Raw genomic sequence first — 16487 nt, 5'->3', positions numbered from 1 at the left:
TTTTTCAAGTTGCCACACTCGCATAGAAGCTCACTTATCACCACAAACTGAGGTGATTTATTTTTTTTTCAAAATCACTTTGTGTTTTGACAAATGAAAACTGTCTTCTTTTTTTTGAGCGACACCATGACATGACCTCTTGGCATCAAAGCAAGAAGGGGAGGAGAGACCCTTAAACCTCCCTCATTGTCCACAACACTGGTTCTCTACCTGTTTATCTTTCTTTGGTTTATCTTTTGTAGAGACACGGCAGGTACAATTCTCATCTAACTCACTTGAATTCACTTCAGAGTTTCCAGTACCATGACTGAGAGGGGCACCTAAATGAAGCTTCATGTCCAAAACAACTTCCAATCATATAATAAGTAGGACAACAGATACATTAGAATATTTAGAACTGTCACCAGTTTGAGACTACTATGGTGGCCCTGTCCAAAAGAACGTGGTATGAAGGAAGATATTACTGTAGATACAATAAGCCAAGAACGAGTTTTTATTAGGGGAATGGGGATGACAAACAAGCTTGCTGTCACTGATAGAACAGGACACAGCCCAGCTGCTCAGGCTGAATATCAGCCCAGCTCAAACATTCTAACAGGTTTGAGGGGAGAGGGGAAGGCACATTAGATGGAATAAGATGGGGCATGCAGAAAAGTACGTTCCAGTGTTTAGAGCAGCAGCCTGACCAGACTGGGGCATGCACTCATTTCTCTGCTCTGCCACAGCCTCCACATGCAACTTTGGGGAAAGGTACTTAGTCCTCCCTCATAGAAAGGGAAGGAGAAAGAATGCAGAGAACAGCAATTCACAATAAGCGTTGCAGGTATAACAGACTGCAAAATATTCAGATAAAGCACTAAAGAAGGAAGCAACACCAGGGAGACGCTATTCTCATACCTACCTCTCCTGGAGTTCTTTCATAGCTGGTGTTAAGTAGCTGGCTGTTACCAAGTTCACTTTGTGTTCAATACACTTCTTAGCAACCAAAGGATGTGCTGAATAAGGCAGCAAACTACAAATGAAGGAGAATTATGCAACATCAAAATCCAACCAGTTACTTATGCTGTCAATGGAAAGACACTCACAGATGATTTTGTGAGCTAAAAAGAGCTCAAGTAATGCAACAGCCATACCTGCCTTCCCCTGAGCAGTTTCATACCTACAGAAGTGAAATGCTACCCCATCAGAAGAGCACTGTTGTACGCACTCAGAACAGGGTGCAGGACAATGGGGGAGTCATTCCTTAGACAGCATCTTTTGTCACTCTTCTCTTTGTAAAAAACAAACCACTGACCTCTTTTCAAGGCCACCCTCTAAACAGGCATGCTGGAGGTTTAGAAGATGCAAAACTGTAAAACCACCCTTGAGAAAGCTTTAATTACAATGATCTTGCTGAAGTACTTTGTGAAAAGTATGCTCTACATGGAAAGGAAACAACACTCATGACATCCGTGGCAAAGGGGACGGAATGGCAAGGACTATGAAGTCATTTCCTCCTGTTTCAATACCTGGAAAGAGAACATTCTTAATGGGATATTCAGGAGAAATGACCAAGATGTCAGAATTTTGCCTCCTCCTGAAAACATGCAAATTTGACCCCAGCAACACATACATTGGTGGTCACAGCTTGCCCCTCACACTAAGAAGGCTGTCCACATAATTGGTGATGCAGCCAAAACACCTTTGAAGGTCCTGATGCCCTGCTATGTGAGAAGGCAGTGACCAGTTATAACTATTTACATACATAAATATCACCCCAGTTCTTGAGCATTAATAAAAAAGTTACCATGTCGATTTAGGTCAGTGATCAAAGAGAAAGAAGCAGCATGACTTAGGTCTATCATGTTTTACAGAGAATTCTGACCTGATCACAAGGTTGTGTTTCTTCACCAGAGAGGACAGCTTTTCCTCATGCTTAATGACATCCATATGAACTGAAGTAACGTTGCTGTATTTTTTTGTCAGTTGTTCAAGCTGTTCCTTCATGACAGATGCTGTTGTAAAACACATCAACTGTTACCTAAAGATGAAGGTAAATCCAAAGCACTCCCACATATAATTGTGCTTTATACACACCTCCTTCTTCCCAAAGAGAAACAGTTGCATGGATGTTTTCCTTCACTAACAGTTGAAGAGAAATCAGGCATAAAGCACCTTACTTCCCCTCAAGTAGTCAATTTTCTTATCAATTGCCAGTGTCAAGCCATAGCAGCTATAACTTAAGAACAAGAATCGACAAAAAATACTTACCCTCAGAAGTAAACAACCACTCACTGCTAAATTGTGTGACAAGAACAGACGTATAACCAACTACCAACTTTGTGGGCATACTTAAAATTAACAGAAATTTTAACTGCAGTTTTCCTGTCAGCAGACTAGATCAACACAAATTATTTATGCAAAACCACAAGTCATCTCACTTGTTTTCCACCCTATGAGGAAGGAGGCCTAGAACATGAGATAAAGGACTGTTAAACCTATCTTTGTGCAGTAGGACACCCCAGAACACACTGGCTCACTTGCATCATGTGCACATGTCCTCCCAGCATGATTTCCTACAGAAGCACTGTCTACATCTGCCAGGTAACTGAGCACCCATGTGGTGGGAAAACAGATAAACTAAACAGAAAGAAGCACACATTCACACCTAAGTGTTTTTTAGACAGAGGGGGAAAAGTCTGCTGAATGAATGCATCTCTTATGCAGAAACGTGTCACAAAAGTGTCATTAACAAAAACCCAACACTTACTAGAGGCTAGGCAGGGTTGCAATCCACCCCAAAAGCCCGTGTCTTTAACTCTGACCACTCATAAAAACCTGTAGCAAGGTATATTCAGGGTTTTAAAAAACATACATACTGGAGGTTTAGTCTTTCATATCTCAGGTTAACACCTGCCACTCTCTGATAAGTGTCAAAACATACTGAAAAAGACATTACAAAGTTTTCAAAGAACAAGTGACCAAACCACTGATGGAAGGACGGAGTGACCTCCACAGGTCCCTTCCAATCCCCACCATTCTGTGCGATTCTGTGATAAAAGCAGATTCTTTTGGAATCCTTAGAAATGCACTGTTATCTTGGATCTAGAAGCAGATTAATTGAAGAAAGTGTTTGAGGGTGGGGAAAGCAAATAACAGTCACACAAGAAGGGCGCTTGGATGTGTACATTTGGGCTCAAGAAAAGTTTTAGAGAAAGATCACAAGAAAGCAGCAAGAGCTGTAGCAAATACTTCTATTGATAGAAGGCGGCTCATCTGAACTGGAACGATATTCCTACCATATGAAGTCCGGGAAAAATAAAGATGACCAGCAGAAAAATACAGTAACAGCTCTACTATGCCCAGCCCAAAGTACCACTAGGCCATTCAGGCAGACCAGTGGGGTTTTTTGGAGCTAAAGTATTAGTGGAAATTAGGGGTAGGGAGTCAAAAGGATCAGGCAAATGAAAAACAACAAAAACGAGAGAAGAGAACCAAAGTTACAGTAATGAGTAGGAACTCAATGACATCCCACATACAGCACTATGAAACCAAGCAGCAATTTTTCTTTTCCTTATTTATTTGGTGGATAATCACACAATAGACTTGATCTTCATGTTTTGATTTGGGGGGGGACACCACCCCCTGGGTCTACCAACCCTTATTTAAATGAGTCATCCAGTGCTCTACTTGGCAGAACAAGGTGTAGGAAAAAACTAGAATGCCAGAAACTCGCATGATGGTCCTATATGTATTAAATACTACTAGCATTCATGAGTCCATCAATTTGCTGGAGGAGCACTGCACAGCTAGAAGGGTAAGGGAAAAAATAAAAAATAATTGGCTATCCCAAAAAGTGCCTTTCCTTGCAGGTTTACAACCTCATGTGAAGCAGAATAATTAAATAGCATTGAAACAGGCAGAGGTTTTGTTCTTGCTTTGATTGTCACATGGAAATACAGAAAAGACATGCCTGGTGCTTCCCAATTTAATGAAATACTGTGTTGCACTGACTCTTGAGGGAAGTATGCAACCAAGAAATTGTATGCCCAATTTGGTTTAAAAGTAAACTGGTTTTGGACTAGCATCATCCTGCTGAAAAACAACCATTTACCATTAGTGCGACAATTTACCTTGAGGCCTGAAGTGTCCCTATGCAGTATGTATTTTCTCCTGGTTTTAAAAATAGTCACTTCTCTAACCTGGCCAAATAAATGCAGACATGAAGTATTCTATCAGTTTTTGATGGTAGTACCTATTTCTTGAAAAGCACAGACTACTTCACTGAAGAGCAAGAAGCTCAGTAGAAGTCCAGGAGAGGAAAAAGTCCCAAGAGGAAAATTTGTTTTTCTTTTTCAGGCTGTGCTTGGTTTAAGTGAGACAGGCAAAGCTTAACTAGTTTTAAGGTCTTCATGAACACGTAGGTTCACCACAGCCAACTAACAGATTTAGCAAACAAACACATGCCCAGAAAAGCCTACCCCATCCTTCATTCCACGCAGCCGTACATTCATAGATAAATCTGGTTAAAAAAGAAATCTTGCAAAACTCTGTTTCAGTACATATTAACAGAATTCCTATTCATAGCCAAGAATGGGTTAATAGCTTAAAACAAAACCAATTCACATCATTCACCATTTTTAACATAAGAAAGATAAAAACATTAAGCTTTTGCTTAGGGCAAATATGACTGAAAGGCCCAGATTCAATCTGACTAGTTTCAATATTTACCTATGGCTTAGTGCTACCAATCCCACATATGCTAATATTAATCACTAAAAGGAAGAAATCCAGGCTGTGCCTGCCTCCGCTTGTTCCTTCCTATTATCTTGCTTCTACTGCCATCAGCACTTACCACTATAAGGAAAGCAGAACTGAAAAGGAGATCCAGGTTAAAGCAAACAGTATTTGCCACATCTGACTGAAAGTGAATTGGTTTCCTGTCCCAGCTCACCATGCTGCCAGCACAAAGATGGCAATGGGAGCACTGCCAGGAGAGAGGAGTGGGCAGTGAAGGCAGCAGGTGGAGCATGGGCTACCGGAGAATTAAAAGCATCTGTGCCTCTAACTTAGGGACATATTTGCTTATGGACTCTCCAAAGCCAATGGGAAATAAACATTGCAGAGGGTGATTCTCTGTACCCTATCAATCAGCTTGTGCTGAGAGAAAAGAGCTAGGCAAAATCATCTACAAATGCAAACACAAAAAAAATTCAGTACATGAAGGTTTCCCGATTAAGATTTTCATCATTTGGATTTAAAGTGGTGTAGCCTAACAGTAGGGAATTAATGTGGCACTGCCATGTGCATTTTATGTTTTCTTCATCTACCTGCCTGCTGTCAAATATTAGACAAGTAACATATTTGTGTCTCTTTCCTTCTAAGCTTTTGTGTGTGTGTGCTGGAGAAACTGCATGTTTTTAAGCTACCCAGGTAAGAGGCACCTCTTGTGTTTGCCCAGTGCTTGGCAAAACAGATCTTCCAGTTCACCTGGTTTCCCTTACTGCTACTGTATCGCAGGGGCTAGATGCAGCTTCCGTACTGATGAGAGGATGGACAACGCGCATTGCTGTAATCCTAATAACAAGGGTGCGGCTTCCTTAGAGTTCCCCTCTTCTTCCCAATTAATCTTTTCCCAAGGGTTAAAAGTACTAGGTTATCACCACGAAGGGTAGCAAAAGCACTGAGTATGAAAGTAGCATGAGGGGGGAAAAGAAACCAAACCAAAGCAACAAGAGCAAAAATCAACAGAAATACAATGGTAAGTTTTAAAGGAAACCCCCTCCCAGCAAAGTATCTTTCAGGCAACACAGCCTGGTTTTTATATCTGAAATCACAGAATCAGGGTAAAGCCACCATCAAGGGTACAGAAAGGTGGTTTTGAGATAGCCAGCCTGAAACATGCTCCAGATAAAACCAAAACAAGCAGGAATAAACAAGCAGGCATGTGGGGCTGATGGGAAGGTCAGGGTCTGAAGGTTTACCACTGCAGTACTGATTATAACAACAGCAGAAGCTTCACTCACACAGAAAAACAATTTCATCATCTTGTTGTGTGGGGCTGACAACACAGCCAAGGACCAACAAAAGTGACTGACTAGCTACAAAACCGATCCCAAGTCCAAAGCAGGTTAGAAGGAAAAATACTGCTAATTTCCCTACAGGTTACACATGCAATCAGTAACTTTGCATGTGGCTATGTCATTTTCAAGTCAATTATATAAACTTAAAATGCTTAGAAAGCTACAAAATGCTTTTCTGCTGTGCATAATAGCAATTAGTTTCTTCATCTGTTCTGAGAACCAGATCAGTTTGTTACTTATCAGAAAGGTTCTACCATGCTAACAGGTTCAAATAAGACATAACTTTTCTATGAAAAACAAGCAAAGTCTTACATACCAACTGTGATGTCAACTCTGGAATCTCTAGTGAGATATTCAAGTACAGGGCCAGAAACATAGCCAGATCCGAGTAATAAAACCTTCTTCTTATTACCCATCTTCAGTGACTGAGCATATTCCCTAGGAGGTGTTACAGGCAAAAATTAAAAACCACACAGAAGGAAACTGTAAGCTGCTAAAGCTAACAGAATAAGTATGTTTTAGTAAGTCTACAAACCAAGAGCTCTATTCAGACCAAGAGTCAAGTTGCTGGCTATCTAACCCAAGACCGGGCAATCACTGTCTAGTATACAGCTTCCATTCTTCCGCCGCACAGCTTCTAGTATCTTTCCTCTAATATGAACATGACCAAATCCATCAACATCTCCACTGCTTCTCCAATTGCTACTGGCCGTTGAACAAATTTTTCCTCAGTTGTCATTATATTTTTCCCAATGGCCAAATTACCATAACCTGATCGTTTGAGGACTGCCATGCTTTCTATGTCACGTTGGGCTGACAGAAAGGACTCCAGGCTCTGCCTTTCTCCCTTTACCTCACAGATAACTGTTAAAGTACACAAAACCATGCTGGTGAAAGCATATTTTAGAGAAGTTGTACTAGGTTCATATTAGTCCATCATAAGAACATTATAGTTAATAGATGTCAAATAAAAGTTAATGCCCATTTAAGAAATCATGTTTGCAGTCAAGAACTCAGATTTGAAAACCATCACCAAGTGTTTCAACCAAGCTTCTACTACTCTCCTAAATAAATTTAAATACCTCTCCTGTAGACTTTCAATATAAGATGTATTCACATCAGATTTTGCATTTCTTTTTGGCAACCAGAATAACGTAATTCAGCAGTTGTTTAAATATGCTCTCATAAATAGATAGATTATAGCAGGAAAACACACTTTGGATGTTTATAACTACTTTTCCTTTTAGCTTAAATTTGCAATAAGTTGTAAAATTAGGACTGTAAAACTGTTTGTCTGAAGTATCATCACTATGCAGATACAAATACATAGCAAATTTTAAAAAATTCTTAAAGCACTTTTTATTGTTGAAGAAAAGGAAGTTCATTGCCCTATTTTTAACATAATTAATGGAGATTGAGGCTTGGCTTTTCTTATCCCATATCCTGAAAAATATGTCAATAAATAGGTAGGACCTTCAAAGACACAGACTTAGGAGAAACTTCATAAGCGTATAAGCAAGTTCCTCAATTTCCCCTTTATCTACTGAGAGTTTACACAGGCATATACTGCATTGTGGATTATGCCACAGAAGGAATCCTGACCTCTAGCTGACAAGATCATGTCTACTTTGCTCTTAGCTACTGCCCTTAGAAGAGGACTAACCATATGTCTACTAAACACTGTTTGGTTCAGACCTTTTTAGGGCTCCATAAGTCTTTTTTTTTGTTGTGTTTTTTTCAGTTCAAAAATGACCAGAGCAATACCTAAGAGCATAACAACAAGAGCAGTATTGCATGACCTAAAGCATGGCATGAAGGACCTGAGCACATCTGGGGGAACAAGGCCTCAAACAATAGTGTTGAAAAACTACCCTGAGTGAAGAGAGTTAAATCAATACCAAATACATCCATATCATCTGTCTGAAGCACATTCCAGCCTACTAACTGTGTCTGAGTATTTCTAAAGCTTGAATTACACTCCAAAATTCCAGACGTTACATCCTCCCTTCGTCCACTTTCAGGCTTAATTCAAATTTTTTAAAAAGTCATTCTTTTCAATTCATTAAATCTGAATGGGATGTACTAATGTATCACTTCTTTAATCTATCTAAATTATTACTATAGATTACTGTACATTTTGACCTTCATACAAGTTTCATAGATTTCATTATTTAATCCATTCACAGAAAGCCTCCTAAGCCCATCATACCCTTTCATATGACAAACCCAAGGACCTTCCTCCTCCTCCTATTGATTCTAAAAGAACATCTTCCACTGCTACACCCTCACAGGCAAGGAAAGAGAAAATTCCTCTCCGCCTTTTACTTACAGGGAACAATAGTGGTACACAGGAGCTTGGAGCAACAGCGTTCACAAAGGGAAGACTTCCTACACGAAATAAAGCTGGATTTTGCAATCAAGCTTCTTATAATATTTATTATAAACTTTTCCAGTGTCTAGAATGAGGTCACACTTGGATCAAACATAGCATGTCTGCCCTAGGACAGGCACAAACATGAGCTGCTGAATGACCCATCAAGAGTGGGAACAGAATCTACACAAACCCAGAAAAGAACATTTCAGATCATGCCTATTCTCTACATACAAGTTTAAATAATTCAGTTACGTTAAGCTACGAACAAACAACAGTAATACTGAGAGGTCCACATTGTTAATGGAATATGCCACTGCAGGGGTGGATGAGGAACCAGTAGCAGGTATGAAGCCAGTAAAGGTGAAAAGATGGAGGGAAGTTTTGTAAACCAAACTGCTCCTGCATTCTGATAGCACCCAAGACAGTTCAGCTCATATAGTCTGGCTACACTAAAGCCCGAAATGTTCATGTACCTCCAAACGGTATAAGAAATTAGTCTAAAAAGAGCCCTCAGAAACTAAACGAGAGACAGCATAATACTTTGCTAGAGTAATAACACAAGCCACATAACTCCGACAGGCTCTAAACAAGAGCCCACCTCTAGCCAAACCATCACACTTTAAGCAGTAAAATCCCTGCTTTCATTTGCATTATCTACAAAGTTTGCGAAGTAAAGGAGCGTACTGTTAGCAGGTCTTGCTTTTCTGACAGCTAAGTGAGGAACATCGATGGACAACTGAACATCACATGCAACACACAGGTCTGCAGAAATATAAAAAATCTGCCCACAAAACCCCCCTCGGGATTCAAGTCTCCAGATTCTCAGGGTAGTTCACACAAGACCATGCAAGTGACTGTGGAGAAAGCAAAAAGACCAGACGCTGAGCAAGGAATAGGAAAATTTGTTACAGAGACATCCTCTTGAGGTGGTCTACCAAACAGCACAGAACTAAAACCAGTGTGAGCTGGAGTCTTTGAGAGGCAAAGAGCATGTTACTTTGGGTGGAAAATGCACCCATAGCTCGTCACGCACAAGTTCATAAACAGAACTCCCGAAGTTCCCAAAGGGAACTGGAGAAGTCTGGCATGCAAGAGTCAACACACTACACTTCTAGTGCATGCAGTGCCTGGGGTCAGACCAATTTCAACTTTTACATGATGAATAGCACAGCTGGCACTGACCATGAACATGAAGCCAGAGGTACCCACTTAATGTCAAATTAACATTTTTCATAGGCAGATTATAGGTGTTTGTTAATAATAGGGAGCAAGGGGAAGGGAAAGGATACCCAGGTGATTTATACTTTTGTTAGCTTAACCCACTCAATGCTACTTCTTTCATGTTTCCACTGGCTGATAACTACTGAGACAGGGCACAGATGAAGTGGTAGCTACAGCTGCAGCTACAGGAGTGTAATGAAAAGTCTGAGAGTCTCACAGAGGCTCCTGAATACATCCAGCCACAGAACAATACCATACAGCACAGCACTTGAGCCATACTAGAGGAAACTAGATTCGAGGTATATTAGAGAGCCTTTTCCTTTCAGCCATTCCTTTCAAAGGACTGTATGTTATATCCATTTTAAAAGGGCAAGGAGTAACAGGATAATACTGGCATGTGGCTGTTTTCTGCCTGTGGTAAAACAATCTTCATAAGGTAAGAAAGAGAAAAACGACCACTTCCTCAACTTCAGTATAAGTTACTAACAACACAGGTTAATGATTTAGGCAATGTGCGTGAAGAAAGAAGGAAATCATCAGGCTAGAAGACATTTAGGCACTGTGCAATATAGCAGTATTTCACCAAAACACAACAGTATATAAATGCAAAAAGGGAGGTAGAATACAGACTTTTTTTTAAATCCTGAACCAAACAAACTTTAAGAACCTATACATTACCTGCTCTCCCTCAACTTCTGGATATATTCATACTTAGGTGTCAGTGAGCCATTGGACGCAATCACTGCCTAGAAATGCACAAAACAAATTTTGAGGTTTTATTTGTACCTGTACGTTTTAAAGCAGAGGAAGACAAGCAGAGTGCCAAACTGCAAAACTTACATCTCGAACAACAGATGAATAATTCTGTTTTTCAAGAGGTTCTGAGCCTTCTGATAACAGCTGTGGAGATAAGTTATTTAAAATCAGGTCATTTTATTTCCCATAATTTTTTTCAGAGTAAACATCAAGATTTTAAGCAACATTTAAATGCATGCAACAATACCAACATCTTGTAGATCTGAAATTCTCCTGGCCCTGATCAGCATCCCTTGACTTTTATGAAAATAGAAGAATTCAAACAGCAGTCTGATTGTGACCGATCATTGAGTGTCCCAAGAAAATCAGATTTAGACATCTACTGCAGGGCCCAGGAGCAATGAACTACCTGCCAAAGCCTGTTTCCTGCCTACAGAAAGTGTTCTTGACAAATCCCTAAGAAGACTTAGAAAGCTTTTTTTTTTTTTTTGAAGTATGAAGTCAGTTATGTTCTACAGCAGAGTCCTTTTGAAGGTATGCAGGAGACCAGAAAAGCAACAAACAAGCTGATCGAAGTCCGAGCCTTTTACCTTCTTTTTGGACACAAAAGACCTTACCATCTCTTCAATATATGGGAGAAGCATATCACCAAAGTACTCTGTTGCTTCTATAGGAAGCTGTGCTGGCAGATTGTCAATGGAACACATCAGAATCCCAGAGCCTTCAACACTGAAAGAAAGAACATAGCTCTTCTGATCAATTTATCCTTGGTACCTTTCAGGTACCACCTTTCAGAAGTGTTTTAAATGCATGATTTTTCAGTATAATGATTCACTGTCCAAATTACAGAGGAAAGCAATAAAAATTAAAGGCTCTCCCACCTGTCATGAATAATATGCTGGTCAGCATCATACATACAAAATGGACTGTCAATTGTTGTACACTCCGTCATAAATTCTATAGATCCTCCAGTGTCTGCTGAAATATCACATATTGCCAGAAGTCTAAAGCAATTAAATAAAAAAGAGAAAGGAATAGAGCATTACCCAAATTACTAAGGAACATAGGCATAAGAGATCACAAGTGAACAGGAAATAAGAGAGATGTGCACAAGATCAGACTTTTAGCTTCATTCACCTTAATCAATTTAGAAGTCACCACAACACAATGACCTCCAGAAAAATCAGGAAATCTGACCCTTCTGTACGCATAAGATTTCCACTCACATCAACAGGATCCATATTTCATGCGAAACTTCCCATAGACCAGGAGAGTGCACCCCTCCATCATTTTTCCCTGTACTCCATGTACTTCCAACACCTCCCATTCATTAACCATCTACCAATTCCCCCAAGCTGTCACTGGGCAGTCCTGTGCTAGAATAACTTCATCATTGTAAAGGGAAACCTAAAGAGGCTGCTGCCTCCTTTCAGTTCATGGACAGCTGGCACAGCTGGAGCATTCATTAGCCTAACCCACAACATCTGGCTCCACTCAAGGTTAATGCTTAAATTCTTTATTTGTCAAGTGAGAGAAAGAAAGGGGTCAGCGGTGGGCAGAAAAGAGACAAAGACCCGCTTCCTCACCAGGATACACTGCTATATCCTCCCCAAACCCATCCCTGGGCCAGTCTCCCAGAGAATTACTACACAAGGCTATTAGAGAAAGGGTGGCTCCTACCCTTACTGAAAGGAGGGTCAACCTGGATTTGCACCCCAAGTTCCATCCTTAAAGCTATTCAGAGCTGTGCAGCATTCCCACTACCTGCTGCAGAAATCAGAGGTGTTAAGGAACAGTTATTGGACTTGTACAAGCCAAATGACAGGGTAGGAAGGACTTAACCAACAAATTCTGCGAGGACCTAGAAAATTCCAGCAATAATGGTGTAGTAGGTACATTTCCCAGCTGTCGTGCTGTTTGTATTGGATCCTGCGCAAGGATCAATGGCAGAACTACCTTTGCAGAAAGACAGCCGATACCTGTCAATCATTTGTACTGCGATGTTTTCAAAAACTTCAAACTGAAAACAAGACTGCAAAGCACAGAAGAATGAAAGCAGAATCAATAGGGCACTTCACAACATGCAAGAGGAACAAGGTAAGAAACAGAATCATTTGGTAGATACTTTGGTGAAACTGCCTAACATTATGGCTTAATCATGGAGGTGCAGAATTGTTATGAGTGAACTGAGGTGTCTTACTTGTGTGGTAACTCAGGACAGCCCTCCGTTGCACCAGCAGCAGATCTAATTGGCACCAGCAGCTTCTGAGCATCCTGTCGACTTAACAAGCGAGGGGTATGTTGTTCCCAGTATATGCCATTAATTAAACAAGTTGTGTAGGGTGCAATCTGCAGAGAAAGTTACAGATGCTTGATGTTCACATCTAGTACTTTAAGAAGCTCAAAGCACGTGATCTAGTGTTTTAAATGAATGCTCTCTCAGTCAATGGATATGCAAAGGTGTAGTAACTACAAACACTGTGCGGAAAACCTTTCATAAAAGAACAGAGGAGATGCTCACATCAGTGTTAAAGCGAGAAGTGTAAAGTTCTGGGTGTTTATCGTAGTCTGCTGGATCATATAGTCCATCACGTTTCCTTACAAGATGATGGTGACGACTTAACACTGTCCCATAGACTTTTCTGAGGTCTGAGGTTAAAAAAAAATAAATAAATTAGCTGTTATACTTGGACAAAAAGGGTTCCAGTGTTTTCAAACACTTTATTGTCACAGCATACCTCCAGATCTGGAAACTTCCTTTAACTCATGTGGTTCCACAAACTCACATGGGAGGGCATTGAACATTTCTTGAGCACCCTGTAGACCATGAAGTAGGATTCAGAATGAGCAGAGGCTACAAAGGTAGCGTAACACTGCTCTTTTGGTGTGTGAAAACAAATATAAAAATGCCACGCGCAACTTGACAGTCCTGCCAGAGAACATCTTCAGAGATGTACAAACCTTCACACATACCCCTGCTTATCCAAAACAAAGCTGCCTGGGCTCTATGTACAAGGAATTTACATCATTCCCCATTACTGCAGTATGCCTGACCCACAGTCCAACAACTGGTTTATACTCCTCATGTCAGAGCTGGGAGGCCTCAGCTCAGCCACAATAGATGGTTTGCTGCCACTCGGAGGAGCAGTTTCTCTTTAGGGAAGACTCCTGAAGCCACTCCCTCACCAACCAGTCTGTTCTAAAGGCAAAGAACTTCAAGATGACCTTCCCAATATGCTGTGGTCATAGAACTCAGCCCTTTCAGACACACTATCCTTTTGTCCAGAAAGCACACATTTACACAGGCAGTGATTTCACTTTATAACTGGAGCCTATTTAACTGATCTTTGTGGCCAAAACCAGGGGTAAGCCTTTTCCCTATGTCGTAGAAAACAGGTCTGAAGTCCAGCACTTGTAAGCCAAGTCAATGCTATAAAAACAGATGCAAAAACTCAGCAAGTATTAGAAAAAAAAATTCTTTCCCCCATACTTTAATGGGGTGATTCAACATACCTTGTGAGCCGAGTCAAAGGAGGGGAGAGAGGAAGACAAAAATCATGCAGGTGGGAAAGGAGAGAGTAGCAGTAGGACTTAACCCATTTCTTATGGTAAGAGGTTAGTGCAGTCAGCCTTGTCAGGCATGATCTCATCCCAAAGGCATAAGTTTAGGATACTTAAAAATGCTTACTGGCAAAGGAAAACCTGAAGTCCAAGCAAACAAAATGAACCCATCAACCCATTTAACCTGATATGTATCAAATGCCAAGAAGTTCTACTAAAAATGATATAGCATTTCATCTTGAAGACAGAATTCTTACCTTAGAAACATTACCAGTGCCTGTAAACACAAATGTTAAGGGCCCAACTGACTTTGGCATCAATCCCAGTGAAATTTCATACCCGGCATCCCGTACTGCCTGCACAGCCTGACTGCTATTCCTGTAGTTATGTGCCATCCCAATGTGCTGAAATCAAAGCCACAGAGCCATCAGGATATTTCCCATATTCAAATACAGATAATTAGCAGATGCTTGGAGGTCATTTTCCTAAAGAAAAATACATACATGTGTACTCTTACCATGAAGGGAGTGTGATGTCCCAGGGCTAAAAATCGTAATCCCAGTCCATGTAGAATATTGATCATTCCTATTGTTTAAAAAAAAAAAAAAAGGAAAAAAAAGAAAAAATCAGCCCAACAGTGTTAATTATAAATGTGCATAGTTAGAAACTGCAGACTGAATGAAGTCTAAAATCATTCTATTTTTGACCGTCTTTTATTATGAATACTTTACTTCTAAAGAAGGTCTACATAAAACCAGGGAAGGAGAAATTCAATAGCAGGCCATGACCTTAAACCTGCTCTTGGCCCACATTAGGTATTTCAGCACTATTTAATACTCAGATATCCTTTTATGAGATGCATCCACATCACCAGATTCCAAAAAAAGGAGATAATGAAGAGATTCTCCTGAAGAAACAGAGTTGAAGTTCAGTGGAAAGGAATGAGAACCATGCCTCACAAAAATCGGTGTAAATGGATAACAGAGTGACAAACAGATGTTCAAAGTCGCAGGACTGACAGCAGCCATCTCTTTCAAAAGCCTATTCAGCTGATCTCTCGATATTTAGTCTGCCTCAGATTAGTTGAACAGACAAATGGGACTTCAAGACAACATAAAGTAGTAGATTTGCCAGGAATCCACAGGACTATTTGACATGTAGTCTCATCAAAAATAGGGAGCACAAAGCAGAATGGAAAAAAGCTTTTAAAAGCAAGAGTTAAAAATGCAGTTAAAATCTTATTGCAAGCCCCAACTTTCAGGAAACGCAGACAACCAGAAGTATTACAAGATGTTACTTGTTGCAAGCCTGCCTTTACTTTATGCACTATACCTGCTACACCAGCCCACTTTCCAAAGGCCACAACTCGCATTCCTTTATGATCAACCATTTTTTCATAGTCAAACAGTCGAATTTCCTGAAAATACATAGCAAACTGAGTATTAAAATTTTCAGCGAATGCAGTCAGTGGCACGTTGCTCTCCTAGGAAGTATCTTTTCGTATGCTTTTGTCATCCTTCGCGATAGAGGCTGATGGTGTATATGAGGAAGGCAAATAATTTATAACAAGATTTAAGTATAAAACCAAAAACCTAAAGGTTGTATTGAATTCCTGGTTTAAAGAGTCTCTGCACTGCCCATGCTCACTTGGCACAGAGCTCCCCAATGTGCCACTCCAGCTGCTGCAGATCCATTCACATCCCCTGCCAAGAGGCTGCTCATTTCTGAGTGAACTGGCTGCCTCCCTCTGGAACGACCAATATGCACTCTAGCTTCATAACTTGCCAACAAGCCTTCGTGCTCACACAGCATGAACCTCCCTTGAGCATAACATGCTCGAAATTCAACTGCCTTACGCACGGAAACAGAGTAGCATTGCTAGTATGAGATCCTCTGAGCAAGAAATACTCAGCTCCAGGAAAGGATACTGAAAACAGTCTTCATTAGCTATCTACAAATATGCATGCTGAAAGTAGCCATACTAGGCAGCAAGCTTTCAATCACACTTCAGCATTAAGTTCAGCTTCCACCCCATGCTAACAGCCAATTGTCTTCGCTATAACAAGATTTACCTGTCTTAGAATCTCATCCAAAAGGGGCATGTTTGCCTCTTGGGCTTTAATAGTGTGAGAGAAGAAGGCATAGTTCTTTTTAGGGATTAATTTGTCTTCTGGAGGTCTCTTCACACCTACTATCAGAGAAGCCTCGGAAATATCTTCTTGAATAATGCCACCTGCTTTGATGTAATCCTACGGAAGAGAAAAATCAAAGTAAATTTTTCTGGTTTTTTCCATATTCAGATCTCAGCACATAAGCAAATAGAACCAAGGACAAATTGATAATTCTATAAAGCAGAAAAAAAGTTACTGCTGTGATATGTCCATAAACCTCTTTATCAAAAGGGGTATCAAATATCGAACTAAATTTCCATGTTAACATCCTATTATACAAGGCCAAATCGTAACTATGTGCTAGTAAAACCCTTCATCTTAAATTCACAGACTACATAAAGG

General features: G+C 40.3%; 1 protein-coding gene across 4 annotated transcripts in view; it reads right to left on the bottom strand.

Moving 5' to 3' along the window:
* AASS (aminoadipate-semialdehyde synthase) overlaps positions 1 to 16487 on the bottom strand; it is a 33098-nt gene that overhangs the window by 13311 nt on the left and 3300 nt on the right. For 3 of the 4 annotated variants that reach the window (XM_064446561.1, XM_064446570.1, XM_064446553.1), the window contains exons 3-16: positions 16047 to 16223; positions 15307 to 15391; positions 14492 to 14559; positions 14232 to 14378; positions 13152 to 13230; positions 12935 to 13062; positions 12614 to 12762; positions 11295 to 11417; positions 11031 to 11142; positions 10498 to 10557; positions 10336 to 10403; positions 6379 to 6500; positions 1865 to 1994; positions 902 to 1012 (exon numbers count right to left, since the gene is read on the bottom strand). In XM_064446561.1, coding sequence (XP_064302631.1) covers positions 902 to 1012; positions 1865 to 1994; positions 6379 to 6500; positions 10336 to 10403; positions 10498 to 10557; positions 11031 to 11142; positions 11295 to 11417; positions 12614 to 12762; positions 12935 to 13062; positions 13152 to 13230; positions 14232 to 14378; positions 14492 to 14559; positions 15307 to 15391; positions 16047 to 16223 — 1559 coding nt within the window. Of the gene's footprint in view, positions 1 to 901; positions 1013 to 1864; positions 1995 to 6378; positions 6501 to 10335; positions 10404 to 10497; positions 10558 to 11030; positions 11143 to 11294; positions 11418 to 12613; positions 12763 to 12934; positions 13063 to 13151; positions 13231 to 14231; positions 14379 to 14491; positions 14560 to 15306; positions 15392 to 16046; positions 16224 to 16487 lie in introns of those variants that run through there. The other variant, XM_064446580.1, reaches the window with a different exon arrangement.

The sequence above is a fragment of the Phalacrocorax carbo genome, chromosome 1 (genome assembly GCF_963921805.1).
Source record: "Phalacrocorax carbo chromosome 1, bPhaCar2.1, whole genome shotgun sequence".
Lineage (NCBI taxonomy): Eukaryota > Metazoa > Chordata > Aves > Suliformes > Phalacrocoracidae > Phalacrocorax > Phalacrocorax carbo.
Note: the sequence above shows the minus strand (reverse complement) of the source record. Positions and strands in the feature narration are given on the sequence as shown.